Source organism: Macaca fascicularis, chromosome 13, assembly GCF_037993035.2.
Source record: "Macaca fascicularis isolate 582-1 chromosome 13, T2T-MFA8v1.1".
In the NCBI taxonomy this organism is placed as follows: domain Eukaryota; kingdom Metazoa; phylum Chordata; class Mammalia; order Primates; family Cercopithecidae; genus Macaca; species Macaca fascicularis.
Window position 1 is genome coordinate 47,258,513 of NC_088387.1, and position 27,613 is coordinate 47,286,125.

At 44.5% G+C, this 27,613-nt stretch overlaps 1 protein-coding gene across 6 annotated transcripts; it reads right to left on the reverse strand.

The window, feature by feature from the left end:
* SEMA4F (ssemaphorin 4F) lies at nucleotides 1-27,374 on the reverse strand. Of its 6 annotated transcripts, XM_005575495.5 has the most exons (14): nucleotides 27,100-27,374; nucleotides 24,926-25,077; nucleotides 24,016-24,075; nucleotides 23,688-23,786; nucleotides 18,831-18,924; nucleotides 8,465-8,584; nucleotides 8,213-8,364; nucleotides 7,374-7,552; nucleotides 7,015-7,162; nucleotides 6,666-6,888; nucleotides 6,416-6,525; nucleotides 6,141-6,301; nucleotides 2,721-2,779; nucleotides 1-2,456 (listed from the first exon to the last, which is right to left on the reverse strand). In XM_005575495.5, the coding sequence occupies exons 1-14, from the start codon at nucleotides 27,242-27,244 to the stop codon at nucleotides 1,846-1,848; spliced, it is 2,313 nt and encodes a 770-aa protein (XP_005575552.1). In that variant the 5' UTR covers nucleotides 27,245-27,374; the 3' UTR covers nucleotides 1-1,845. The 6 variants fall into 6 exon arrangements, with proteins under 6 accessions (XP_005575552.1, XP_005575554.1, XP_073867554.1 ...); XM_005575497.5 differs by lacking the exon at nucleotides 23,688-23,786; XM_074011453.1 differs by lacking the exon at nucleotides 18,831-18,924.
* Between the last annotated feature and the right edge of the window lie 239 nt (nucleotides 27,375-27,613).

Below are 27,613 nucleotides of genomic sequence, written 5' to 3' on the forward strand. Positions count from 1 at the left end.
TTGGTACAGACAGGTCTTTATTGTTGACATATTTTCTCATGTAATCCTTGTAGCAACCCTGAGGTAGGTTTTTGTTATCCCCACTTCACAAATGAGTAAACTAATATCCCTAGGTTAGGTTACTTGCCGAAGATCACACATTTATTAGTGGCAAAGCCACTGATCATTCCAAACCCAAGGGGACTCTTTTGAGTAGTTTGCAGGCTGCTGCCAAGGAAAGCAGAGGAGAAAACTTCAAAGGGGCAGGACTGGATCATTGACTGGAGCTTGAGGGGCTCAAGCACCAGGGATGAACGAGGCACATTCACAGGCCAAGACCAGTACTGAGCAGAAGCCTAGAGCATGTGCGAGTGGTCAAGCAGGAAGAGGTTTTGAAGTTTGGTGAGAGTTGACAATGTCATCAAATACACACAGAGCTCAGCTTCCAGGGACTGGAGAAACAAGAAGGCCTCCAGCAGCTACCAGTTCAGGGACTGGCCACAGTCAGTCAGACTCAAAGACAGCTGAAAGGCAACAAGTCTTCCAGACCCAGGAACCTCTGGCATCTCAGTGGTAACTCCATTCCAGCAATCACCCTGTTCCAGGCAGGGCAAGGCCAGGCAGAGCTGCCACAGAGTGATGCCATCCTAGCTTGGTCTCAGTGCAGTGACCTCAGGGCAGCGGTCCTTTAACTTTGTTAAGGCCTTGAAAATCTGACAAAAGCCATAAAACCTCCCCCACAGAGACATACAGACACACATGTACAAACAATATTTTGCATACAATTTCAGGGAGTCCATGGACCCCAGGTAGGGGGGACTCTTGCTTTAGGGCAAGGGTGTCACCCTGAGTAAAGTCACTGATTGTGAACCTATCTTTATACTGCTTGTATATCCTATGACTGTTCCCCTTCTGTTGTTCCCTAACCATCAGAATGCTGTTAATTTTCAATGGGAGCCAAGAAAATGGGGTACAGCCTACACTCTAGCCAGAGAAAGCAGCTGTGACATGGCAGTGGTGGCAGCCAAAGGGCAAAAACAAAGAAAAATATGGAGTCATGTGTACTGCTGCCCTTCCCAGCCGGAAAGTCACTTTACGAGCTTTTCTCTACTCAAATTTAGAGTAAGGTTGTGGGGCAATGGGGAGAGGGGCAGTGTTTCAGTTCCTTTTAGAAAGGAAAGCCATTCCCTCTATGGTTACAGGGTCTAAAGTTCTGCAGGTAATATTCCTATTCCAATCTTCTCCCACCCCATCCCTCATAAATATTCCTAAGCATCAGCCCAGTCATTCATGCACATGTGGCCAGGTCTCCTATGAACACCATGTATTTACACACACTCATTCATGGAAGGAAAACTGAGATGGGGAAGATCTCAGGGCAGAGACTCCATGTCACAACATGGGGATCATGCACTCCCCACAGAAATTCAGATAAACTTGAAGAATAAGCAGAACCACCCCAAGGACTCAGTGCACATTCGCCCCCAACCACCTCCAGGGCTCTTCCTTCTGGTCAGGCTCCAACCAGAAAGCAAAGTCATAGCTATGCCTTGTGCCCCATCCCCAAAACTAATGGGCCCAAGATAGGGGGCCAGGGATGAAGGGTCACAGGGGTTCAGATGTTGGGCAGAAGCCCTGACTGCTGCAGAAAGCAGTTCTGATCTTTCATGGCAATCGGGAATCAGGCAAAGGTCTGGCCCCAAGTCCATCCAGACTCAGAGAGAACAGACACTAAAGTCCAAGTAATCACTCATACTCAAAGAGAACTCAGAGGCTGGGATGGTCTTCCAGGCCTAGTGACCGCAGCATCTCAGTGGTCCCTCCGTTCCAGTGATCACTTATACACTAGTGGTCATTTGCCCAGCTCTAGATGGATGTTTCATCACATGTGGCTAGAGGAGCCCCAGTTAGCCGAATGTGGGCTGGGCTTGGGCAAGGATCAAGCAGGAAGGGTGGAGAGAATCCACCAAAGCCACTGCCCCTCTTGGCCAGGGCCAGGGGCAACCGCTCATCTTCAGGAGAGGGGGAGGGAGGGTCTTGGCTGTAGCTTGTGGTCCCAGAAGGTGGAGCCCCCAGGTCCAAGCCCACCTTATCTCTAGCCAGAAGTTCCCTCTGTCGCCGTCGCTGCTGACGCCGACCAATCAGAAGGAGAGTTAGGGATGCTGCGAGAACCCCCAGGAAGAAGCCAGCCAGTCCCGCCCCCACTGTGTGGGCCCGGCTCGGGGCATCTCGCTGGCTGCCCCACACCAAGCTGTAAGCTGCTACCACACGGGCTGCCCCACCCTCCTGACATTCACAGGCATAAGCGCCCATGGCCCCTGGGGTCACCACCACCTCCAGTCCATCCCGCCGAGGGGTGAGTACAGTCACTCCACTTGGCTGGTGCCACACACAGGATGCCCATGCTGAGCTTGGAGAACACGGCAAGACCACATGCGCAGCTGTAGCCACGGGAACTTCAAACACTACTGGACGTTCTGCGAGAGACAGTAAAGGCACAAAAGGAGGTAAGGCTAAAGGCTGGAGGTGTGATGAAGAAAAGTGTGGGGTGATGTCAATCATGAGAAGGGGCTATGGAGACTAAGCTAAAAAGGGGATTCCCAAAGAGGCTAAGGCCCAAGGTACCTGGCTGCCACATCCTCCAAGATCCAAGGTTTAGAATGGTTCCAAAATGAACAACTCTCTAGCCCCTTTCCATCCACTCCACCCACATTTCCCTAAGCCATACAGACCACACAGACCTCCAGGCTCTTTGGGACACAAAGAGGAGACATCTGCTGACTCTATGTCTTGGACCAACCTATAAAGAAGAGAATGCTTGGTAAATCCAGTGTCAACATTCCCTTCAATCCTCCTCAGTATTACTGAAGACTCCCTCATTCAATACATCTCCCATCATCCCAGAAATCACTCCTGAAATTATCAGTCAAGTTTCTCCTCATCACCAAATGTTTCCCCAACACCTCTTAATATTACTCATGACATTTCATGCATGCATCTTTCTAGCAGACCATGGATAGCTAAATTTGCACTAGGTCTGTTGGAAAGATGTTTAGTGGGGGTGCTTTAAAAGAAACAGAATCTTCTAAGAAATGAACCTGGTTCTCCACAACCACAAGATTTCTCTAGGGAAAAAAAAAGGATAAAAACTATAGGGATTTTTTTTCTCTTATTTAAGACAAAGAGCAAATTCCTTTTCTGCAGAAGCTAATCAAAATTCCTTTAGGGTCAGTGAGGTGATTTTTTGTTTCCTAAAAGCTGCTTGTCTCTACAAAGGAACTCTTCAATAGTGGTTGATATATACTGGCCTATGTGTTATTTGAATGGATCTGTTTCAAATAGCACAGTCCTGGTACTTCCAGGATTTGGGTGGACTATATCTGATGGAGGACAGCAAGATGGACTGCTCACTGCTGAACTCTCTGGCACCACTCCCAGAGGCCGGGAAGTCAATGAGACCCCTACTAGGGTTGTCAGTGAAGGCCAGGTAAAAGGTCTGAACACACAAAGCCTCAATCAAACACAGACTCATCTGAGTAGGAACTCCTTCAATATGAATTGAGGTCCCTGAAATGAGCTCCAAGACTGGTATGAATAGATGGAAGTTTCTTGGGTAAAACCAAGGTTGATTAGTTTAGCTGAGAGTGAGGAACACAGGAAGACCACATGTACAGCTGCTGCCACAGGAACTTCTCAGTCTATGTTCTTCTCCCTTGGATGAACTGAGGTATGGGAAATGTAGACAAGAACAACCCAGAACACTGGCATAAACACACACCCCACACTCTCCCCCCTCCCCCTACTCACGTATACCTTAAGGGAATCCTTGAAGCTCAAGTATAGAGGATATCTAAGACCAGTGAATGCTTATTTTAATGGAAATTAAAACAATAAAGGACAGAATAAAGCCCTTGCTTTTGTCTTAGATGTTTAAAAATTCTCCCCCAGAAAACTAAAAGACCAGGTTAAAGTTCTTAACCAAAAAGGCAAAGCTGGCCAAGCCTGTCATCCAAGAATTACTTTATATCCCCAACTGGCAAAAAGTCAAGAATCTGATCAATAGATGGCATAAGATTTTACACTTATAATTAAAGACAAATATCAGAAAAACAAAATTAAATGTTATGACTATTCTAATTATATGTCAGTTTTTTCTTTCATATCTAGCCCTACAGATCAGCTATCATTTTAAACATTTCACTCTGTTTTGACATGTGTGAATTAATCTGTTTTATTCCAAAAGACAAGTACTTTTACCTCTAAAGAATGTGTAGCCATGGGGTTCTGTAATATTCTGGGGTTCTGTATATACTTGAGGTTCTATAGTATACAAATATGCTATAAATTAACTGGACTTCAAAATAGGAAATCTCAAGGTCAGTTTGCAAAAACACTTCCAAATCAAGTAATTAAAAATATTTCACTAGAAGATATCAATGATTAAAAGACACTTAAGAAACATATCAACCAATTACAATTAATAAGCATTATTTGGATACTGACATAAACTATTTCTTAAATATATGCAATTGAAGAAATCAGAACATTGACTGGATATTTGATGACATTAAGAAAGTAAGTTTTTGGTATGATAATGGTAATATGGTTTTTTTTTTTAAAAACCCTTGTATGTTAGAGATACAGACAGAAAGATTTATGGATGAAGTGAAATGATGTTCAGGATTTGCTTCAAAATAGTTGGGAATGAGTAAACGTACTGAAGAGACAAGATTAACCAGAAGCTGATGGTTGTTGAAGCTGAGGGATGGATGCATGGAAATTCATTACACAATTCTCTCTACTTTTGGCTATGATTGAACTTTCCCACAATAAGATGTTTTTAAGAGTCCTGGGCTAGGCGGAGTGGCTCACGCCTGTAATCCCAGCACTTTGGGAGGCCAAGGCGAGTGGATTGCTTGAGGTCAGGAGTTCCAGACCAGGCTGGCCAACATAGTGAAACCTCATCTCTACTGAAAATACAAAAATTAGCTGGGTGTGGTGGTGGGCACCTGTAATCCCAGCTATTCGGGAGGCTGAAGCAGGAGAATCGCTTGAATAAGGGAGGCGGAGGTTGTGGTGAGCCAAGATGGCGTCACTGCACTCCAGCCTGGGCGACAGAGCGAGACTCCGTCTAAAAAAAAAAAAAAAAAAAAAAAAAAAAAAAAAAAGTCCTTATCTAGTAGAGATACATATTGAAATATTTAAGATGAATATGATATGATGTCAGGGATTTGCTTCAATGTGACATATGCTTTTAAGCTGCTAAATGGAAAATGGATGGTAGCAGCCCAAAATGGTCAAAAGAAGACCAATTAGATTATTAGAGTAGTCCAGTTAAGAAGCGATGATGGCTTGGACTAGAGTGGTAGCAGTAGAGGTGGAGAGAAGAGGGTGGACTAAGGACGTTTAGGGGCTAGAATCAGTACAAATCATAATACAATGTGGGCAATTTCTGGCTTGAGCAACTGGATGCATGGAGGTCCCTTTACTGGAATGAGGAAAACCAGAGGAGGAGCATGTGAGAGAAAGAGGAAACAATACCGCACACTTTGATTTGCTAAATTTGAGTTGCTTATGAAGCATCCAAAGGGAATATCAAGTAGACAGTTGGATGGGGAGTTCCACAGTTCAACTAGATATATTTGTGGTTGTCATTAGCAGTCAGATGGTATTGAAAGTAATGAGAATAAAACTGCCTAGAGATAGCATGAAAGTGTAACGAGAATGGGTGCAGGACTGAACCCTGAGGAATATCAACATTCAGCAGTTGGATGGGAAAGTGAAGGAGACCAAAGAATGCAGAGTCATAGAGACCAAGAGTAAAGTATTTCAAGGAAAGAGGGAGTGGACAACTGTGAAAACACTTCTAAGAGCTCTTGTAAGATGAAAACTAAGAAGCGTCCATTAGAGATAGCACACTGTCAGGTCAAGGCAGGTCCAGCAGAGAGGCAAGAGGCAAGGACATTGATGAGGTGGCACTAGATGGACAAACAGATGAGTTAGTATGGACTAACAGAAGGACACATGAGTGATGTAGACACTAACAGACAGAAAAAGAAAACAGCCTCTGGCAGGGCAGCATTAACAGATGAGAAACATAGACATATGGATGGGACAGAGCCCTGGCACAGTAAGCAAGAAATCCAGGCAGCTACACTCACCCTCGGTGCTGCCCAGCGTGGGCCACACACTCATCCAGCCGGAAGCTCCAGGCACAGACTGGGTCCTGGGCCAGGATGCATTCTGAGCAGCTCTGGAGACGGCCACAGTTGGTTGTATTCACTTGTGTCACCTCAGTACGGGAGCCAACCAGGAGCCAGCTCTACAAAAAGGGAGCGGGGAAGGGGAATACACTGGATCTCCCAGACCTCAGGGTCACAAACTGGCTCTGGACTCAGATGTCTCCCCAATAGATTCTCCAAAATCTACAACTCACGTGGTACAATTTCATGTTCTCAACTGGCTGTGGCTCTGGGAATAAGGCCAGATCTTCAAGAACGCTGAGCTGAGCTCCGATCCGCACTGCTCGATGGAGGTGTCCATCTTCTAGGGGACAGGAAAGGAACAATAATAATGACATAATTGCCCCTGTGCCTGGGACTCAGACATATATGTATTACAGTACTCTCTCTGTGACGAGAATGTGTATGCACTAGGTAGGCAACCTGCTTGACCACTAAATATACCTGTCCCCAGGTAGAGCACATCATACTCTTTCCCTGAGAGGCTGGTCACCCTGTGGGCCACGACTCTGAGATAGGCTGTATCTGTAGTGACCAGCAGGGGGTGGCCATCAGCTGGAAACACTGGCCTGTCCATGAGTGGGTGGTCCCGGATGAAGGTGAGTACACGGTCAGGCAGGGAGAGAGATGAGCCAAAGTGCCGGAGCTTCATGTTGTTGGTGATGCACTAGAGGAAATACAGGGGTGGTGACAAAGTTTCCCACGAACAGGACACGCCAGTGATGCTTGGTGGGGCTCTTGCCTTAATAGCAGCTCTCTACTTCAGGCCTAGAATGAAGATCTGCCCCCTCACCTCTCCAGGTCTTGGCTGGGGCACATCATTGTCCATGACAGGAAGTCCTCTGTTGCAGTCATGTTTTAGTTCTCTGAAGGGACCGTTCATCACTGTCCGAATGTCTTGTGGTCGGAAGGCACAGACAGCAGAAATGGCAGCCCCCTCCCTGGAATTCACAGGTTGGAGCTGGATATCTGGAGGGGTCTAGGGGACAGCAACTCATCCCTTGTCAAATGAGATGACACCCGAGAAACACAGAGCGAGCCATTCAGCCAAAGGCGGGACAGCCTGCCCCCTCTGGAAGAGACAACACTGACATTGTGCCATCCCCACTTATCTCCCACCCTGTAACTCTCCTCCACACCAAGACCCCTCACCACTGGGAAGAAAAGATGCCATAAAAGATGGGAGTCCCTGCCCCAAGCTCAGGTCGAAGCACAGCAACATCCTGCAGGACACTGGAGGCCCGGCCATGCTCAGGCCCTGGACAGAGCAGGTCAGCTTTCAAAAACGTCGTCCATCTCTGCTGGAGAGTCTTCCGGCCCCCAAGGTCCCCCTGCGGTGACGAACACATGGGAGATTCTCTTTAGATGACCATCATTGGGCAAGGAGCATGGAGACCAATTTAAGTTTCCTTCTGACTTCAGGGCAGACATAGACAGATGGGGAGACAGATGCATACAAATGCAAGGACAGGGAGCCACACAGAGTAGCTGCAGGGATAATGAGATACGGGGGTGAAGGGGTCACAATAACAATGACAGTGACTAAGTTAACTGTGCACTTATAAAGTACTACATTATGTGTTTTACGTAAGTTACCTCATTTAATACGCAAACAGCCCTCACAGACAGGCATCATTATTATCCTCTTTTTATAGACAAGTTTCAAAGACACTAAAGAACCTGGACAGAGTTGCAAAGGCAGTTAAGTGGTGGGTGGAGCAGGGACTTGAACCCTGGTCTGTCACCAGTTCCTCCCTTTAACCTCTACACTAGTCTACCTCCTGTAGACAGTGTGTCACAAGGGTAATTGTGGGTGTCAAAGAGGCCAAAGCCTCTCTCTCACATTCCTCAAGCTCCCAGAAGAGAAGTCAAGGCAGAGAAAATAGGAGACACGGGAGAGATTTAAAGACAGAGACCCAAAGAGGAAAAGATAAGACAGGGGGACAGACAGAGCAGGAGACGACAGACAGACAGCTGGGATGGGGTCTCACCGCACACACACGGGCCACCCGTGGGACTTTAATGCGCTCGTATGAGTCAAATGCTCGGGAAGTCTCCGTAAAGAAGAAGTAGATTTCGTCATCTCCATCTTCATCCCCCCATTCGGCTGGGCTCAAGGCCACGGCTGCGACAAAGGCTGGGGCTGGGAATACCAGTGGCCTCAGATCCTCACAGACACAACCTGGGACTTCCCAGACTCCACCCCATCGGTCCCCCCAGAGGACCCCTCTCCCTCTCCCCACCATTCAGCCAGGACGGTAAGGTGTCTGTCCGAATCCAGTCCTCAGCACGACCGACTGCTCGGGTGATAATCGGCTCCGTCCCCAGGTAGTTTTTCACAGTGGCAGCATAGAGGACCCCCCCTGCAGGGCGACAGGGAGGAGATGGGATATCAGTGACCCACTGAGGGAAGCAACAGAGGTCACAGGCAGACTAGGGCATAAAGCAGGGCAGCGACTCTCAGGGACTAAGCACCCATGAGTGCCAGACACTGCTGAGCACATCAAAGGCATTATCGCAATTAAGGAAATCTAGACATAAACTCCTCCAGGGCAGTCAGGGAAACCAGCATTAAGAAAATACTGTGCGGAAATGTCCATGTGTATGAGAATAAAGGCGTCCCTCATAAAAATCAAGCTTGTTTCTCTGGGGCTTTTTTGTTGCTGTTTCAGTAACCCTGTAATGTGCTGACTGTACTGTAACTCTCCAAAAGGGGCATCTGCTTTGTAACAGGTCCCCATCTTGTTTAAGTTGTCCCACTCTGGTAAATGTCTCAGGGAATGAATGTTCTTTCTGAACATTAGTGGGCATACACTGCTTTAGAACAAGTCACAATTTTAGAGAATACTAGACTCACTTGGGGAAGTGATTTAAATGCAGATACCTGGGCCAGCAATTCTCATTCAGTAGAGCTGGGGTTGGCTGAAGAACCTGCATTTCGAAGAAGCAATCAGAGTAATCCGAAGCAGGTAATTCAGGACCTCACTTTGAGAGATACTGGCCTAGGAGATGAGTGGAGATTTCACAGGCAGCCAGGAGAGGCAACAAGGAATCAGGTCCTCCCTCCTAGTATAGTGGAGGGGCAAAGGTGCTTGCTCCAGGGATAGTGGGGATTGAGTAAGAGACAAATCACAGACACTCTGGGAAGGAAGGGGGGTTCAGCTCTGTGGGCTGAATGGGAGAGAACTGTAGCCACTCTGAGTACCACCACCAATGGGTCTGACACGAGTAGGAGGAAAATGAATCAGAGAGTAGTACCAAGTCATGAACACCCTGGGGGTGTGCTGAGTATCAGAGGCACTCTGGAGAAAACAAGGTGGTATGCCTTCACCAGCTACTACGTACAAGGAACTGTGCCGGGTGCTAAGTAAATCCCTGGCCCCAAGAACCCCCATGTGAGTCAGGAAGACAAGTGTGTAATCAGATTCCAGGAGGCACAGACTAACACATATGGGGGACCCAGCTATATCTACCTGAGGGAACAGCATCTCAGAGGCAACATGTGAGCTGGGTATGGGAATAAGAAATTTGCCAGATGGAAGGAGGACTTCAGGGAGGAAGACAAGCAAGCAGTGAAGAGGGGAGCCATGCTCAGCCATGTGGGGGCAGAGGGGCTGCTGGGCAGGGCCAGTGAGCAGAGAGGAAGCTGGAGGTGTGGGGATGGGCACTCTGTGGTTAGTCTGCTCTGCCATGCCAGCAGATATGCACTTTACCCTGCAGGTAAGCGTAAAACTGCAGAGACTTTTTTAGGAGGAAAGTGATATAAACAGTTTTGTTTTTAAAAAAGATAATGCTACTTAAAAGGCTATTCATACAGTCCAGGCAAGAGTGAAAGGCCCAAAGTAAGGCAGAGGCAGAGGAAATAAAGGGGCTGGATTTGGAAGGTATTTCTGAGGTAGAATCCATTAACAGGATTTGAAATTGATCAACTGAATATGAGATGAGACAGAATGGAGTAAACCAATGTTTCTCAAGGTTTCTAGCTTATAAGACTGATGATAGTTGGTGGTGACATTATTAACCAAGACAGCAAATGATAGAACAAGGCCCATAAAAGACACAGCTGGAGAGGAAATGAGTCCACTCGTTGCACATCCTAAGGCTGAAGTGCCTTCAGGATATTGGTCAGAGATCTTGGAAAGCAATTAAGGGAAGGGCCTGGGCAACAGGGCCAGAGACAGCAACTTGGGAGTCATCACACTTCATGCTTAAGTCATGACATGAAAGTCATAGCCAGGGAAAAAGGTAAAGCCAGAAGAGAGCCCTGGGGAACACTCCCATTTAAGGGGAGAGCTACCAAAGGCAACTGAGAAGATCAAGTCAGAGAGGCTAGAGAAGCAAGACAGGCCAATGTGCTGGAAGCGGGTGCATGAAAGCTCAGCCAGAACCACAGGGCTCATGCACACTGGGGGAAGCAGTAGAGAGTAGGGGGCCACTTGGAGGGAAGCATGATCATCCTGGGGTCACAGATGCTCCAGAGAAGCAGCATGTCTCAAGCACCAGAAAGGTAACCAGCACTGAAGAAACACTCTACGTAGAGAACAAGAGGGCCAGAGCCCTACAAGGGCAGCACTGCAGGGTTGAAAGCCTTCTTTTGGGGTGGGGAAGTGAGACTATTCCATTATTTGCAATTTTAAAAAGAATCCAAGTGTTTGGGAGCCAGGAAGACTTGGGTTTGAACCCTGACTACTTAGTAGTACTATGATCTTGGGCAAAGCAACTTTCGAAGCCTCAGGTTCCTCAAATGCAGAATAGAGATAATGCCATCTTCCACTCAGAATAGCGCTAAGGGTTAAATAAGATAAAGAGCCCTAGCTAAGGCCTGGCACATGGTTGACATTCATTCATGTTAGCTCCTTATGAAACTTCAAAGGGCCATATGCTCAATCTGCCACCAGAAGAGGGGGAAGCTATACAAAGATATTCCATTCCCTTCTAGAAAATTTCAGGAAAGAAAAACCAAGTATTAGTCAAAGGTCCTGGCAGAAAATGGAACAGCAAATGAGCCAACCCTCTGTACTTCCAAGGGGGAAAAAGTTGACACAGAGGCCAGAGTTTGAAAATGTTCCCTAAGAGCATGACACATTAAATGCTCTAAAATCAAAACCCTGGTAGAAGCCTTGTCATGGATACCCTAAGAATAGGAGATGTGGTAAAGCAGATGCTGGGATCATGACTTGGTATGTAGGGTTGGAGAAAAACAATCACAAATATTCTGGAAACAGTAAAGGACCACAGATAACCATGCAAAGATTCAGCAGTAGATGGAGGTCACAAAACTTCCTAAGTGACCAATGGGGGAATCAGCAACACTGGAGCCCAGAAATGCTGAGAAGTGCGCAGTCACTCAGAGTGGAACAGCCAAGGATCAGCAGGAGGGATCAGACACTTTGGGAGGAAGTAGCAGGGCTCCAGGTGCCCTAAGAGTACCAGGGGGCTTGCAGCACATCTTACAGACAGACACACACACACACACACCCCTACACAGCAGAAAGAATAGCAACCATTACAATATTGAGCATAGGAGTCCACAAGATCACCACATGCCCTGGACTCTTCAAGACACTCTCAATTCCAAATATTGTGATTGTGATACATTGTTTATATAATAACACTAACCATACAACTGCTTTGCAAATTATTGCTGAATGGATCAAGGCCACATCTGCCATTGGCGAAAGATGATGTGCAAAAGCGAGTAATTCCCACAGTGATGAGTTTGCTCAACAAGCAGGTTAGAAAACATCACCAGGAATAATTCAACCCTATTTTTATTTTTTAAAAAATATGTATATATGCCTGCAAGCATGGGAAAGATTATTCATTGAATAATCCTTGTTTTTTGTAGTTAGCATCTTTTACTTTTATAGTGCAAAAAAACTAAGATATTTTCATTTTGAAAATACAAAAAAAAAAAAAAAAAGACATTGAAAGCCACAAAAGACGAAGAAACACACTCAAGGAAAAATCATAATTGTGTGTAAAAATAGATCCCAACTTGCCAGATGGAAAGCCTATAAACATGTGTCATGGCAGTGAATATTTCTCTACAGCCTGGGGGTTTAAAATTTCCATTCTGGCATCAAAATGCTTCCTTTTAAAGGAGATTTACAATAGGAATTATCAGTTAATTAGTGTGCTCGTTACTTTTTGGTTTGATGTTGTTGTTGTTGTTCGAGACGGAGTCTAGCTCCGTTGCTCAGGCTGGAGTGCAGTGGCACTATCTCACTCACTGCAACCTCCGCCTCCCAGGTTCAAGCGATTCTCCTGTCTCAGCATCCCAAGTAGCTGGGATTACAGGCACCCACCACCATGCCCAGCTAATTTTTGTATTTTTATTACAGACAGGGTTTCACTGTGTAGACTTCTGACCTCGTGATCTGCCCACCTCGGCCTCCCAAAGTACTGCAATTACAGGTGTGAGCCACCACGCCCAGCCTACTTTTTGTTTTTAAGACAGGGTCTCACTCTGTCATCCAGGCTGGAGTGAAGTGGTGTGATCAGCCTCAACCTCCTGGGATCAAGCAATTCTCCCACCTCAGCCTCCCAAGTAGTTGGGACCACAGGCATGCGTCACTATGCCTGGCTAATTTTTTTTTAAAGACACAGTCTTTTTTAAAGACAGGGCCTTTAAAGACCCTGCCTTTAAAAATTAAATTTAATTTTAAATTAATTTTAAATCAATTAAATTAAATTTAACTTTTAAAGACAGGGTCTCAGTATGTTGCCCCAGCTGGTCTTGAACTCCTGGGCTAAAGCAATCTTCCCACCTTGGCCTCCTAAATTGCTGGGATTACAGGTGTGAGCTACCACATCTAGCCTTGTACATTAGTTTTAAAAAGCTGATTTTGATTTTTTTTTTTTTTTTTTTTGGCCGGGCGCGGTGGCTTATGCCTGTAATCCCAGCACTTTGGGAGGCCGAGGTGGTTTGATAACCTGAGGTCAGGGGTTAGAGACCAGCCAAAACCCTGTCTCTGCTAAAAATACAAAAAATTAGCTGGGCGTGGCAGCGCGTGCCTGTAATCCCAGCAACTCAGGAGGCTGAGACAGAAGAATCACTTGAACCCAGGAGGCAGAGGTCGCAGTGAGCCAAGATCACACCACTGTACTCCAGCCTGGGTGAGAGAGCAAGACGCTGTTTAAAAAAAAAAACAAAAACAAAAACAAAACAAAAAAACGGATGTTTTACATGCCCTGGCCTCCTTTCTTCTTCCACTCCCTTTTCTTCTCATGGTCAGACATTTTTCAGGATAGACAGCTCCTACTCAAAAAGTCTTTTCCTTATTTAAGGATTGAGCCAGCTGGATACTTAAAAAAATTTTTTTAAGCCTATTATTGGGCATAATTAGATGATTGGAGATGCAGTGTTGACTCTACATTTCCCTCTGTCGGGCATGTAGGATTTCTGTAATTGTCTTGTTTTCATGTGTGAATGCTAGTCTCGGAGATTTAAGAGGTAGACTTGGCCTCAAAATGCTGGCAGCATGCAGTGCATCTGGAACATTTGCAGAGCTCCTTGGCAGATGCATTCATCACAAGATGCAATGACACCAAAACCATATGATAAAAACACAGGATGGGTTCCCAAAGAGAAAGAGCAAAGTCTTCTGCTCTTCTTGATAGAAACCCTATCCATTATAGGATGTGATAGGGAGGCCCAAAGACGACTGACTGCTGTCCCTAGCTTGGGTACCTGAGTGAGTATGGCACTATACACTCGGAGGAGGGAAGACTGATGGAGAAGCAGGTTTGGGGGAGGTGAGTAAAGACAATGAACTCACTTTGGGGCATGATGATTTTGAGATTCCTGTGGGACATCCAACTGAAGATGTCTGGAAGGCAGTAGGACGTGTGGTCTGTACCTCCAGGTAATGTCCAGGAGGCAGATGTAGATTTGGGAGCCAACAGAATGCAACGGAAACAGAAGCCATGGGGCTCACTGAGATCACAACTACATAGAGTAAGAAGAGAAGAGGCTCTTAGGTAGAAGCCCAAGGAACTCCAACATTTAAGAATGAGCAGAAGACAAAAGCGCTATCAAGAAGACTGAGAAGGAATCACCGATGTTCTTATGCTAACGTGAATGTCAAAATATTCATATATTTCCAAATTAGAACAGCGCAAATAAAGACAAGGAGATCATTTTCTTAATTGTATCTAAGTACAGTACAGATAAACTTCATATTTGAAAATAAGATTTCTGAGGCTTTCCCAAAAGAAACAGAAGTACCAATAAACACATGAAAAATTGTTCAACCTCACTAACAGAAATGCCAATCAAAATATGTAAATATCATACTGGACTTTGTAGGAGGTCACTGTTTGTTTGTACATATTACTTGGGACTGGCAAGAGTGCAATGGGACAGGCCCTTTAGCCACTGCTGGTAGGACTAACTGGAGAGCAATTAATTTGTCCAAATCCATCAGGCACCATCAAAATATTTAGACTTTTACACCTAGCAATTCCACTTTTTGGATTGACTCATATGCAATTAAGTAGATTAATGCAAAGAATTATGTAACAGGATTCCTGCTACAGCATTATTTATAAAAACAATAATTTTAAAATTTGAATGTATAATTACATAGAAATAATTAAATCATGCTACATCCATCTACGTATGCAGTACAATTTATGTAATTGGATGCAATTGCTAAAAATCATGTTTTGAAGAAACAATTTCTGTGATGAGAAAATGCTCAGTATACAATAGTAAATGAAATATACATAATTCCAAGTTATAATAAATACGCAGACACATAGACACAGTAGAAGAAAACACTCAAAATACTCCAAAATAATAATAGTGGTTACTTGGTAATGACAGAATTACAAATAACATTTTTACTTTCTTCTTTATATATTTCTACATTTTCTCAATTTTCTACAATGCACAGTGTAATTTTTGTAGGTTTAAGTAAATACTCCTATTATATTCTAATCATATTTTCATTATTAAAAGCTCTTTTCAAAATACTGCTATTATCTTTAAGAACATTTTTTTAGAACCTAATTGGGAATTTTGGTTCTAACTCTTATATAATGTTACCACTATTTCTATACTGCTATTTTCAAAACAGAGGCAAAGTAAGGCATAATGAATCATTCTAGAAAGCCCCAAGTAGACGCTAGGACCATGTCAGACCAGGAAAAACTTTTAAATTGTAACCCTGTAAAGTAATAACTGCAGATGAAAATGTATAATATTAGTATTGACTATGATTTGGGTCTGAGACAGCTAGAGACAGAGTTTCCACATTAACTGAAGCCATTAGGGAGTTCTGATCACCTCCATCAATTATCCACTGAAAGGCAACATTGAATTTTATTTAAAAAAAAAAAAAGACTTAAAACCTTTTTGAAAATGTTCCTCCCACTTTGTCTCACAACGATCTTCTTTATGAAATTTGTATTCTTATGCTCGCTTCAGCAGCATATATACTAAAACTGGAAATTTATATTCTTAAACCACATTCTAATACGAATTCACTTGCTGACTGAATAAAGAGAAATTACTCACAGAGGGCTGCACATGCTTAAAGATTACTGCTTGAGGCCAGGTGTGGTGGCTCTCATCTGTAATCCCAGCACTTTAGGAGGCCGAGGCGGGCGGATCATGAGGTCGGGAGTTTGAGACCAGCCTGACCAACATGGTGAAACCCCATCTCTACTAAAAATACAAAACTTAGCTGGGCATGGTGGCGGGGGCCTGTAATCTAAGCTACTCAGGAGGCTGAGGCAGGACAATCACTTGAACCTGGGAGACGGAGGCTGCAGTGAGCCAAGATGGCACACTGCACTCCAGCCTGGGCGACAGAGCGAGACTCCATCTCAAAAAAAAAAAAAAGAAATTACGGCTTGAAACAAAAGTATGATAAACGATTATCTTAGATTGTTGCAAGTAAGTCATTTTGTTGATAAACAATTTTATAGACTCAAGAGACATCACAACCATGAAAACTCAGAAACCTTTCTTAATGACTCGGAGTTTTGCCAAAGATGTTGATAAAAAAACCTATAAAAATAAACTATCAACTAAACTGTTTTATTCCAACATGTATGAGTATAAGGAAGGTTTCATCAATTTCAACAGTAGATAATGATAATCATGACAACTCAAAATATTGTATTTAGTCAATATATACTTTATGCTCATTTTCAAAAACTTTTATTTTTCAGAAAAAGGTAAGTCATTAACTATAAGACTAAAGACTGATGTAATTTGTATATCTTTTAAGACTTTCCCTAAAAAATAAAGTCATGCATAGGAAAAAATTTTCATCATTAGATCTTGTGTCCCAATTTTTGTTTTATATAAAATATTTCCCAAAAATATAGGCAAAAATTAATTTTATGATACAGTTGGCAAAAAAAAACCAAGGAAAGAAAAAAACAGTATAATGAATGATGCTGAGTCAACTGATTAGCTAGCTGGGAAAAATTAATTTAGATCCCCCTCTCATGCGATTCATCAAAATAACTCCAAATATTAATAGATCAAAGAGTTACATGTTTGGAAAAAAAATTTTAAGAAAAAATGTTATCTGCTCTTTAAGTGAAGGATTGAGCTTAAAAATTATATACAATCACAAAGGAAAAGATATGTAATTAAAAAGCTAATATCCTACCTCTTAACTGGTCCAAGAACATGAGCAGAGGATTTACCAAAGAATAAATAAAAATAAGTACTAAAACATGAAAAATGTTCAACTTCACTAATATTCAAAGAAATACAAATAAAAACAAGGTGCCATTTTTAGTCTCAAAATAGCAAAGATTTTTTAAAATGAGAACAATACATTCTGGTGAAATGTATGTGAAAAAAAAAGGCCTGTTCTCATTCACTACTGATTTAGGGTGTAAATTGGTATACTCTTTCTAGAAACTCAATTAGCAACAGATAATGAGCCATTAAGTGTTCACACCCTTTGAAACAGTAATCCATTTCTAGGAATCTTAAGAGGCCAACCTAAAATGAGAGCAAAAATGTATGCACAAAGATGTTCATTATAGCAATATGGGTAACAGCAAAATCTTTGAACTAATTAAATTTATATAAATAATATGGAATTGTTTAATTCGTGGTATGTTAGCAGAATGAGTAACATGTCATTAAACATTATCTTTATAATGAATTTTTAAATTACATAGAAATGCCTATGATATAAAGTTACATGAAGAATTCAAAATTACATCCATGTAGCATGACATTTAAAAGTTTTATAATGTGCACATGCTCATAAAATTTCTATTAACCTGCTTGTTTTACACCATCACAAGAAAATGGCTTTTCGCTGAATTTGGAGGGTGTATGTTGGGTGGTCTGATCTAAAATTCAGGCTATGTGGCACAAAAACAATTTGCTGTGTGGCTGCTAACAAATTAGTCATTCTCCAGAAGAGGTTTAGGTTTGTGATAGACCCATTTCACACTTGAGCAATCATAGACAGCTTGTTCAAAAAAAGTACTAGCAGGAATTTATTTAATAGTCATTACTGACTCCCCTGAGCAACAAAAGACTGGCCAGCAAATGTATGTGCATGAATGTACATGGGTGTGCACACACATTAATATCTATCTAGGATATGATATGGTTTGGATGTTTTGTCTCCTCCAAAACTCATGTTGACATGTGACCTCCAGTGTTGGAGGTGGACCTTGTGTGAGGTGTCTGGGTCATGCAAGCAGATGTTTCATGAATGGCTTGGTGCTGTCCTAGCAGTAATGAGTGAGTTCTCACTCTGAGTTCACAAAAGATCTGGCTGTTTAAAAAAGCACCTCCTCCCTCTCTCTCTTGCCCCCTCTCTCACTATGTGACACACGGCTCCCCTTCACCCTCTGCCATGATTGTATGCTTCTTAAGGCCCTTGCCAAAGGCAGATACTAGCACTATGCTTCATGTCCAGCATCCAGAACCATAAGCCAAATAAACTTTTTTCTTTATAAATTACCTGGTCTCAGATATTTCTTTATAGCAACACAAATGAACTAATACAGGATATATCCTAAAATATTAGCAATAATTTTCTAAATAGAGATATTTTAGAATTGCACTAATATGGTACCACTAGACACATAGGGCTATTTACATAAAATTAACTACAATTTAAAATTCCTTCCTTCAGTCACACTAGTCACATTTCAAGGGCTCTATAGCCACAATAGCTAGTGGCTACTGTATTGGACAGTGCAGATCTAGAACATTTCCATCGTTACATAAACTTCTTTTGGCCAGTGCTGTTCTAAAAGTTTTTTTCATGTTCTTCTTTATACTTTTTCCAAATTTATTACAATATGCATTGTAGTATATTCCACTTATTAACAGGGGAAAAAACACTATGAGAAAAGAAAATAAGGTTAAGAGAGGAAACATTACACTAGAGGTGCAGAGGACACATTCTGCAGAGAGAATCCTGGGGATATCATACTAGGTGGGGAAAAGCAGGTGGTCACACAGGCACTCAGGGAAGAACAGGAAAGGCTAAAAAGAGACATGGGAATAATAGACATTCCAAGGTAAGAAAGAACACAGAAATTCTAACAGCAGGGGTGGGGAAGGAGGCAATTAGAGCAAGAAGTTACAGGTTCTTGTCTCTCCCCACTCACCAGCCATTACAGCTGCTGACCGCTGAGCTGGCTCAAAAGGACATTTCCCCCGGCCACTCTCAAGTCTTTCAACCTGCTGGAAACTGGACACGTCCTATAGACCAGAAGGGGGTAATTGGTTTAGGGGTCACAGGGCAGGTTCACGGTGAGAATTACAAAGATGGTCAGATGAAGGAAAAGGTCAATTCCCATTCCTCTCCCCTTCCACTCCCCACCCCCAACTACCATCCCCATATATCCAGTCAGCTATTCCTGATGCCCCCATCTACTCCTGCATTTCTCATATCTGCTATCCTTTGTTCATCAGTTTATTCCTCTTCCCTCAATTCCCCCAGTAGCCAACACCCACATGCCCTGATGAAGAAATTCCTAGGACAGCCCAAGAAGCACCTAAGAGGCTGAAGGTAGGTCTTTCCTCTGAAACACTGCTGAACTGTAGGGTTTGTAACTGGTTGGAGAATATGCTACATGACAAGAAGGATCAGGAAGAAAGCAGGCCTCCTGAGGACTGGAAACCTTAGGAAGGACAAAGAAAAGTACAGGCCGATAAAGGACTATCTGAAACACAGAGGCCTAGAGAGACAAGGGCCATCCTCCTCCTATTCCCCACCCCAAGGATGAAAGAGCTGCATCATACGACCAAGGGCAGAGGATGGGGGAACCTGCAAAGTTGGTAAAGAATGACCTGAAGCTCAGGTCAGAATTTAAGAGTGGTAGATAAGTACCTTCCTCACCCAGGGACTCCAGAGGGACTGACCTGGGCAAGGAACAAGAGGTGTAAGAACTTCATCATGGCCAGCCAGAAGTTACCTTAGTCTAGCATTTGGCACTAAGAGAGGCTTCAAGATAACATCTAAAAACAAGGATGATTTCAACCTAGAACTGAGAGGGAAGTTAACAGTGGCTGGTTGGGAGTCAAAGTTATGGCATGGAGATGCCAGGTATTGTATCTTTAGTTCACAAACTGGGGTGGGCATATGGTGTTATTGGAGCCTAATTACTTCCATGGTAGCTGTTGCAGAAATATCAATATATATCCCCCAAACATAAGTGTACTATTAGCCCACTCCAATTGCTCATCTCTTGCTCTAGATGGCAAACAAGGTTCTGTTTTACTGAGAGTCTTGAAGAAGGCCTGTTAAAACTTTGGAAGTACCCAAAAAGGGAATGCTGGGTCAGAAGAGTCTGCTGGAATGGAGGGCTCCACAGAGGCACAGCACTCCAGCTGTGTGACAGTGGGAGCATCCTCACCTCAGGAGAAAGATGGATTTGGTGAGAGATTAACAAAATGGCTGGGCACTCTAGAGATGTGGTATGTACCTGCTGCTGCTTCCCTTCTTACCTCTCACCCAAAGCATGGCAGTAAACTCCTTTCTCCACATCATCTAGCCACCCCCACCAACCAAGTTATTCTAATAGCCACCCAAGATTAATCTTCTGAAGTATTGGTCACTGACTTAATAATAAATTTTTGTGCAAGAGAATGAGAAAATAGCCCAGTATTGCCTGGAGTACAACCTCATTAGCCAAACCTACTTATTTTCAACTACTTCTCAAAATGACCTTTGTTCTATCCAAACCAGATCACCTGTTATTCCTGGAAAATAAATTATGTTTTCTATGCCTATAACTACTGCCTTACATTTCTCCAAGGACTAAAGGGATGAACTTTTTCTCAGTTCTCATTTTCTTTATGTGCCATTGGATACTTTTGATTCACCCCCTTCCTTGAAATATTCTATTCCTTGACTCTCCTGAAACTCTACCCTTCTGGAATCCCTCCTGTTATTTCTCTATTTCCTTCTTCTTCTTTCTAGCTCCTATATGTGTATCCTAAGAATCTATCCATAGTCACTTTCACATATGCTTCAAAGATGTCATTCATTCTTTCCAGCCAGATATTCTGTGCAAATCATTCCCCAAACTCTCCAAATCTGGTATCTTCCAAACTCTAGCCCATATTTTTATTTGACTGCTGGACTTCCTCACAGAGATTTCTTAGCTGCCCCTTAAAACTCAACATGTCGAAACTAATTCTCTTTTAGTTTTCCCCAATGGCATCATCATGTCATCCAGGTTTCCAACCTTTGAGGAAGTAAGCCTCCTATTAACTAGATAGGTTATGATTATTGCATGGTCAAAATGACATTTAACTCGGGTCTGAAAGAGACATGACCACTCCACTACATTCTCTATCTGAATGTTGAGATTCTTCATTGTATCGTCATTGTGTCAGTCAGCAGCATAGTCTCTCAAAATCAGCTGTCGTAAAGCAAAGTCCCTGAAGCTGAAGGCCAGAGCTGGACAGGAAGGCTCTCTCTGAGCTATGGGTTGGAACTGGTCCTTTGGCCTTGGCCAAGAGGAGTTCAAGGCATAGAAAGGACCTTTCCCAGGCGGCTAAGAAAAAAAGGAAAGAAAAGAAAGATGGTTCCTAGCACATGAAACACATCAAATGCCACAAGAAATCGAAGACAGATAAGGTCTTCTGGGCTGCAGGCTAGAGTAAGGGACAGGATAGTGGAACAGAGCCAGAGGCAAACACAGGTTTAAATTTTGGTTCTGCCTCTGCTAGCTATACAATCTTAGACACAATACTTAATTTCTCTGAACTTCAGTTTCCTTACTTGTAAAATGGAAATAATACCTAAATCTCATGATGTGGTGGTAAGAATTAAATTTAATCCTTAATGTAAAGTACCTAATACCAAGTCTTCATCAAAGCACTCAGTTGAATGGTTGTCGTTGTTGTTGTTTGTTGTTGTTGTTGTTGTTAGAAGTCTAACATTTTTCTCTGTTAACTGCTGGAGGTCCCTCAACAAAACAAATTATGATATTTTCCTCCAATGTTCAATGAGCTATCACTGAAGGACAGCATTCCACATTGTGGGAGCCCTTAGATCCAATGCTTGAACTTCCTTTTAGTAAGAACCTTCATTTCTCCACAATCAACTTTGAGCAAGTTGCTGTGTCCAAAACAAAGCTCTCAGATAATTGTTTATATACAGTCTCAAAGTCATCAGTCATCATGAGAGGTTCAGCAGTGAGGATAAAGGAAGAACTTGGTCAAGCAGACTGGGGCTGCTGGGTAGTAGGATAAGACAGGTTAAGGCAGAAGAGAACTTTCAAAACGTCTACAGAGCAGACAGGATGTGTATCAAAGGGTTACCAGAGCTGACCTTTTGGGGCTAGTCTCTATATTCTCCTTCAGACAAGCCTTGACCAAAGGATGGGCCCTCATTTTATAAGCCTGCTAGACAGGAGGGTTCAGGGAAAGAGCTGAATTTGTGGGAGTTCAGGACATAGACCCCTGGCTTCACTCTTCATTGCTGATGTTCCTCGAGAAGAGATAGGCATCCAAGTCATACCAATCCTGATAGGTATGTCCAGAAAGAACATTTTCTGTCTAGATACCTTATATAACAACCACTAGAGTCCCACCTCAGAGAAACAAGGAAGAATTAAAGGCCCTAGGAGACTAACTTGGAACAATCACACTGTCTATAAGCCATGGCTCTGGCATTCATACCCATGGGATCCCCGAGCCTGGCAGAATGGAAAAGAACAAATATGGCAATGGCAGTACCACTGCTACCTTACAAACTTAAGGAAAACTGTAGGGAAATCAGACCTCAATGTTACCTGAGGGAATACAGAGATTTTCAACACCACCCTGAACTGAGAACCTTTCTAGAATGAGGGAGCTATCCAGATGCTGGTAGGGAGCCTGTATCACTTGCATTATGAAAAGGACTCAACATAAGTCCAACCCACCCCAAGGCAGCCCAGGGGGACTAACTGGAGCAATCATGCATATGATTATGATTAGCATCCTAAGCCAGAGATATGAGGGTGGTATGCAACAAAGAAGGGTTTAGAGATACACACTGACTTGATCCAGGTGGCAAGGATTACTGAGGACTGCAGAAGAGTCAAGACAAGATCTACAGTTAAGGATTAGGTCAAAAAAGGGAGCTGTTATACTCCCTCCTATTGCTCTACAGAGCAGAAAGGGAAGCTACTGGATATAAAGGATATGCGAGGCTTCTGACTCACCCCAGGGGCTTGTCACAAATGTGAGTTGCCAAAAGACCAGTGCTGACTACTGTGTAACTGATGGGAAAAGCTGGGAGTTCAGAAACAGTCATCAGTCCCAGAGATTATGACTAGCCTAGATGTGATTAGGGATACACATGTCCCAAGCCTGGCTGTGTTTGAGGGTGGTGATGTCCAGGCCTTCAGCAGCAATAAACAAGATCTATAAGAAAACGTGATTGACAGAGTGCCCGCCCTGAAGGCAAGATCCAGAATATGGGGCCAGCAGATATTACATTAGTGGAAATGACATCAGAAGCCATGAGAGGAGAGTCACAGCCCACACATAATGAAGTTGGCAGTGGAAGTAAGAGAAGGTGGTAAGATACAGTCACATGCTATGAAAGGAAAAAACAGGCAATGGGCTTCACTAATTAAGAAATGAACCCAGGCTGCCTGGACAAAGCATGCACAGGGCAAGGGAAACATGAGTTTCTGGTTTCTGAAGTCTCTCCCTGGATTTGTTGTTTCCCCAGCCCAACCAGCATCCTTAACTTCCTTAACTATCCCACTACGTCTCTCTTTACACTTTGTATATCTTACCCTCTCCAGACAACCTCCCTTTCCCTCCCTCAGTGGTTTACACATACCCTCATCCCATGAGGACAGCCCCTACACCCAATGCTTATCATGCACAATGGTTGCCTTGACCATGCCCCGATCATGGTAGCTCACAGAAAACCCTTCCCATCCTCCCACCACCACCCCAAGTAACTCACATTGGTGCAGGCACCCTCTCCCTCTCCTCCCACCCCTGTCACTCACAATAACCCCGCACTTCGGATCAAAAGCGAAGGTGCCACAAGTGAGGAGGTGAGAGGCATTGGCAATGGCGAGAATCTGGACAAAATTGTGACATTCGTCCTGGGGGTCAGAGATGGTTAGAAAGAATCAGAAGCAGCAGGTACAAGGAAGGGTAAGGTAATGTCAGGACAGTCAGATGCAGCTTTGGAATCGGAGATGATGGGTGATGGCATGGTGTTAAGAGTCTCTGCCTGGGCCCATTGGGATGGAAGCATTACAGGGGACTGAGAGTCAGGGCTGGGCCAAGGTCTCAACTGACACTCAAGACAGGACTCAGATTTACACCTACCTCTTTCTTGCCTTTCTTCCTACAGTTCTGTCTGTGAGCCTCAGGAACCATCCAGTCAATCTGAGAAAGGAGGAGTGATTATTTCACCCAGATTCCCCTAACATCAAACTCCCACAATGTTAGAGGAGATTAAACCTCCATCAGTTTGGGAACTTCAAAAGTCCCCCTAGAGCACTGTTTTTCAAATGGAGGTCCCCACCCATTAATGAGTAATAAAATCAATTGTGAAATCATGACCAACATCATTTTTAATGAAATAGAATATATCAAAATATAAGAGAGTAGATATTGTTTCAAGAAAGGTTTCTTTTAGTACATAATTGTGTACTGGGTCACAATACACAGTACACACTGAGTATCCCTTATCTGAAATGCTTGTGATCAGAAGTGTTTTACATTTCACATTTTTTCAGATTCGGGGATATTCACAGAATACATAGTGGTTGAGCATCCCTAATTCAAAAATCCAAAATCCAAAATGCTCCAATGAGCATTTCCTTTGAGTGCCATGTTGGCACACAAAAAGTTTCAGATTTTGGAGTATTTTGAATTTCGGATTTTTAGATTAGGGATGCTCCAACTGTATAGTTCTTAATAATGGTCAAAAAAAAATTGAAAGCTCTTTCCCTATTGTAATTTTAATGATCCCTCTGCCCATTGTCACCTGAAACCTGGTCACTGTGGTCTCCTCCCCATCATCATGAACCTCCTTCATATCCTCCCCAGTCACCCTGATCCCCTATACTCTTAGCTAAGAAAACAAAGTGGATGATGTCTCCCAACTCACCCCCTCCTACTACCCCTGCGGTTACATCTTTAGTTATTATGAAATCCCCCCCACACACACTCATAAAATCATAGATTTAATCACATGCTACGGGGTCAGGGGTCCTTCCCTCTCGTCTCTCACCCTGCGGGGTCTCTCCCCTGAGAAGGGCAGAGATAAAGCGAAGATGGTGTCCCGGGCGCCAACGTAAAGTGTGTGGGAAGCAGGATCCACAAGGAGAACAGAGTAATTGTATGTCTGAGGGACAGCGAACCTGGTGAGATAGGAGTCAGCCTCTGGCAGGAAGACAGGAGAGAGTGATGTTAGCCATTGTTTCCTAAGGGTCGAGTCCACAAGAGCAAAACCAAATGGGCCAATTTTTGTTTTCTTCCAAGTACCATTTATTTAGCAGCCATGGGGGAGAAACGGAGCCTGACAAGTGAACCAGAGATAGATGAGGCCAGAATATTTAGCACACAATCCAGTGGGTAAGTATGCTTTTTCTATAAAAACAGAGCACTAGCCAGACGTGGTTGCTCACGCCTGTTATCCCAACATTTTGGGAGGCTGAGGTGGGTGGATCACTTGAGGTCAGGTGTTCAAGACCACCCTAGCCAACATGGTGAAATCCCATCTTTACTAAAAATACAAAAAATTAGCTGGGTATGGTGGCAGGCACCTGTAATCCCAGCTACTTGGGAGACTGAGGCAGGAGAATTGCTTGAACCCTGGAGGCGGAGGTTGCAGTGAGCCAAGATCACGCCACTGCACTCCAGCCTGGGTGACAGAGCAAGACTCCATTTCAAAAAAAAAATCTAAACCTCATATCAGCATTCAAAATTATTATCTATTTAAAGATTGGAATAAGTTGGCATGAATTTACCTTCCTAGCTCAACCTCTGGTTCTGGGGACCCTACCCCTGCACCAATACAGCTCTGCTCTACCTGCTTCCTCTGCTCAGCACCCTCAAGAGGGTAGAATGGACACCAACCCATTCATTCCTAGATGTGCTGATGTGAGTCCCACCCACTCCATCCTCCCACACCCATACTTACCTCTGTGCTGTATCCTGCCCACTCTGTCATGCTTAGCATAAGCCCTGGATCTACTAACTTCCCCTCATATCCTCAACTCTGCTTCACCTTGCTTGCCATCTAGACATCTCTGGATGCCTGCACATCAACTCAGCCCGGCAATCTCAACTTACTTTGTGGCTACTGCTCGGTGCAAACTGAAACCCCAGGCTCTGGCCACAACTTCGCCTTCGGGAATCACAGCATTCCTATATGGCACTCGTCTGCGTTTAAACTCTAAACTACTATTAACCAGTCCAGAGTTGTTGCCAACAGGTGGTACTCTTGGCTTCACTGGTTCTGTCTGCCCAAGGTGCTGATAACACTCAATCCCCACTGAGAAGACAAGATTCATGGCCACGCTCATACCCACCTCAGCAGTCTAAAATGTGAATCGCCCCAATGATCACTTCTAACCTTGTGACGTCTCCTAGCTTCTTCCACATCTTTTCAAAGGATCATATCCCCCTCCTCTATTTTTCCTTCTGAAGACTTGAAAAATCATTTAAGCAGAACTTTACATCAGCACATTGAATGGTTTACCAATATTCAATGTAGGGAATGGGCAGAGATGCAGCAAGGAACGTTGAGGAAGTTAGGAGAGTTCACGTGGATCCAACAATGGGAGAATGGGAGTTGGTGTCAGAGATGTTAGGGGAGCAGGAGGAGGGTTAGGAAGATTAGGGCTGTGAGAAGGGCCAAGAGGCTCGGATGATGTGTAGAACTGATAGGGAAATGAATTGGAGAAGATGGAAATGCTGAGCTGGGGACTGGAATGGAAAGCTGGAGTAGAATGAAAGACTGATGGGTCTGAAAGCAGAGTTGGCGTCAAGCTGGAATGATGGACCCAGGTGTGTGTGCGGGGAAACAGGGGACTAAGGGAGACGGAACTTCGAAATGAACGACCTCTGGCAGCCCCCACCCGAGCTCTGGGCCTCAGTGTCTGCACGGTGAGGACTGGACGCTACCGCGGTTCTGGGAATAGGGCCCGCTGGGGCAGCCTGGGCGTGTCGTGGGAGCCGAGGCGCGAGGCCCAGGCTGGGGATGCGGAGCTGCGGGGCGCGGGGGGGATGCAGAGGGAATGCGGTGAAGTGCGAGGGTCTCGCCCGTGTCGCGGCGGGGCGTGGGCGGCGTGGAACGCCATACACCAGGCTGAGAGGCCCAGGTCCCGCCGCGCGGTCTGGGGAGCAGGTGGGTGTGGGTGTGGGCGCGAAGGGCTGAGGGCGTGGGCGCCCGCGCCTTACCAGAGATGGGAAGCGAGGTTCTGGGCACCGAGCGGGGGACGCGGCCGGATACCGGGCCGCTCAGCACCGCCAGTAGCAGCAGAGGGAAGGGCGAGGCTGTAGGCGGCCCGGGACCCGGGCGGGGCCGTGCATCAGAGGCCGGCATCTTTGGCTCCGCCTGGCCGCGGGTGCGGCGCAAGCTACTGCCTTTGCTCAGGGCCGCAGGGCTACCGGCCTCGGCCCCACTCGGGTCCCCTCGGCTTGGTCCGGCTCGGCCTGAGGCTGAGGGATGAAACACCTCCTGGCTCCGCCCCCTCAAAAAGGGGCCAATGGTCGGGCCGCCTTCTTCCTCCAGTCAATCGGGATTGAGTGGAGGCGGGGCTGAGGGGAGGACAGGCCTAACCCAGGCAGAGGCGGAGCTAGACCCAGGTGAAGGTGGGAGTTCTGCCTCGGAAGTCGGCTGGGGCTGCCACTCAGGGACCTCGAGTAGCGAGTCTGCCCCGGCCACCCCAAAAACTCAAATGCCCATAGCTGT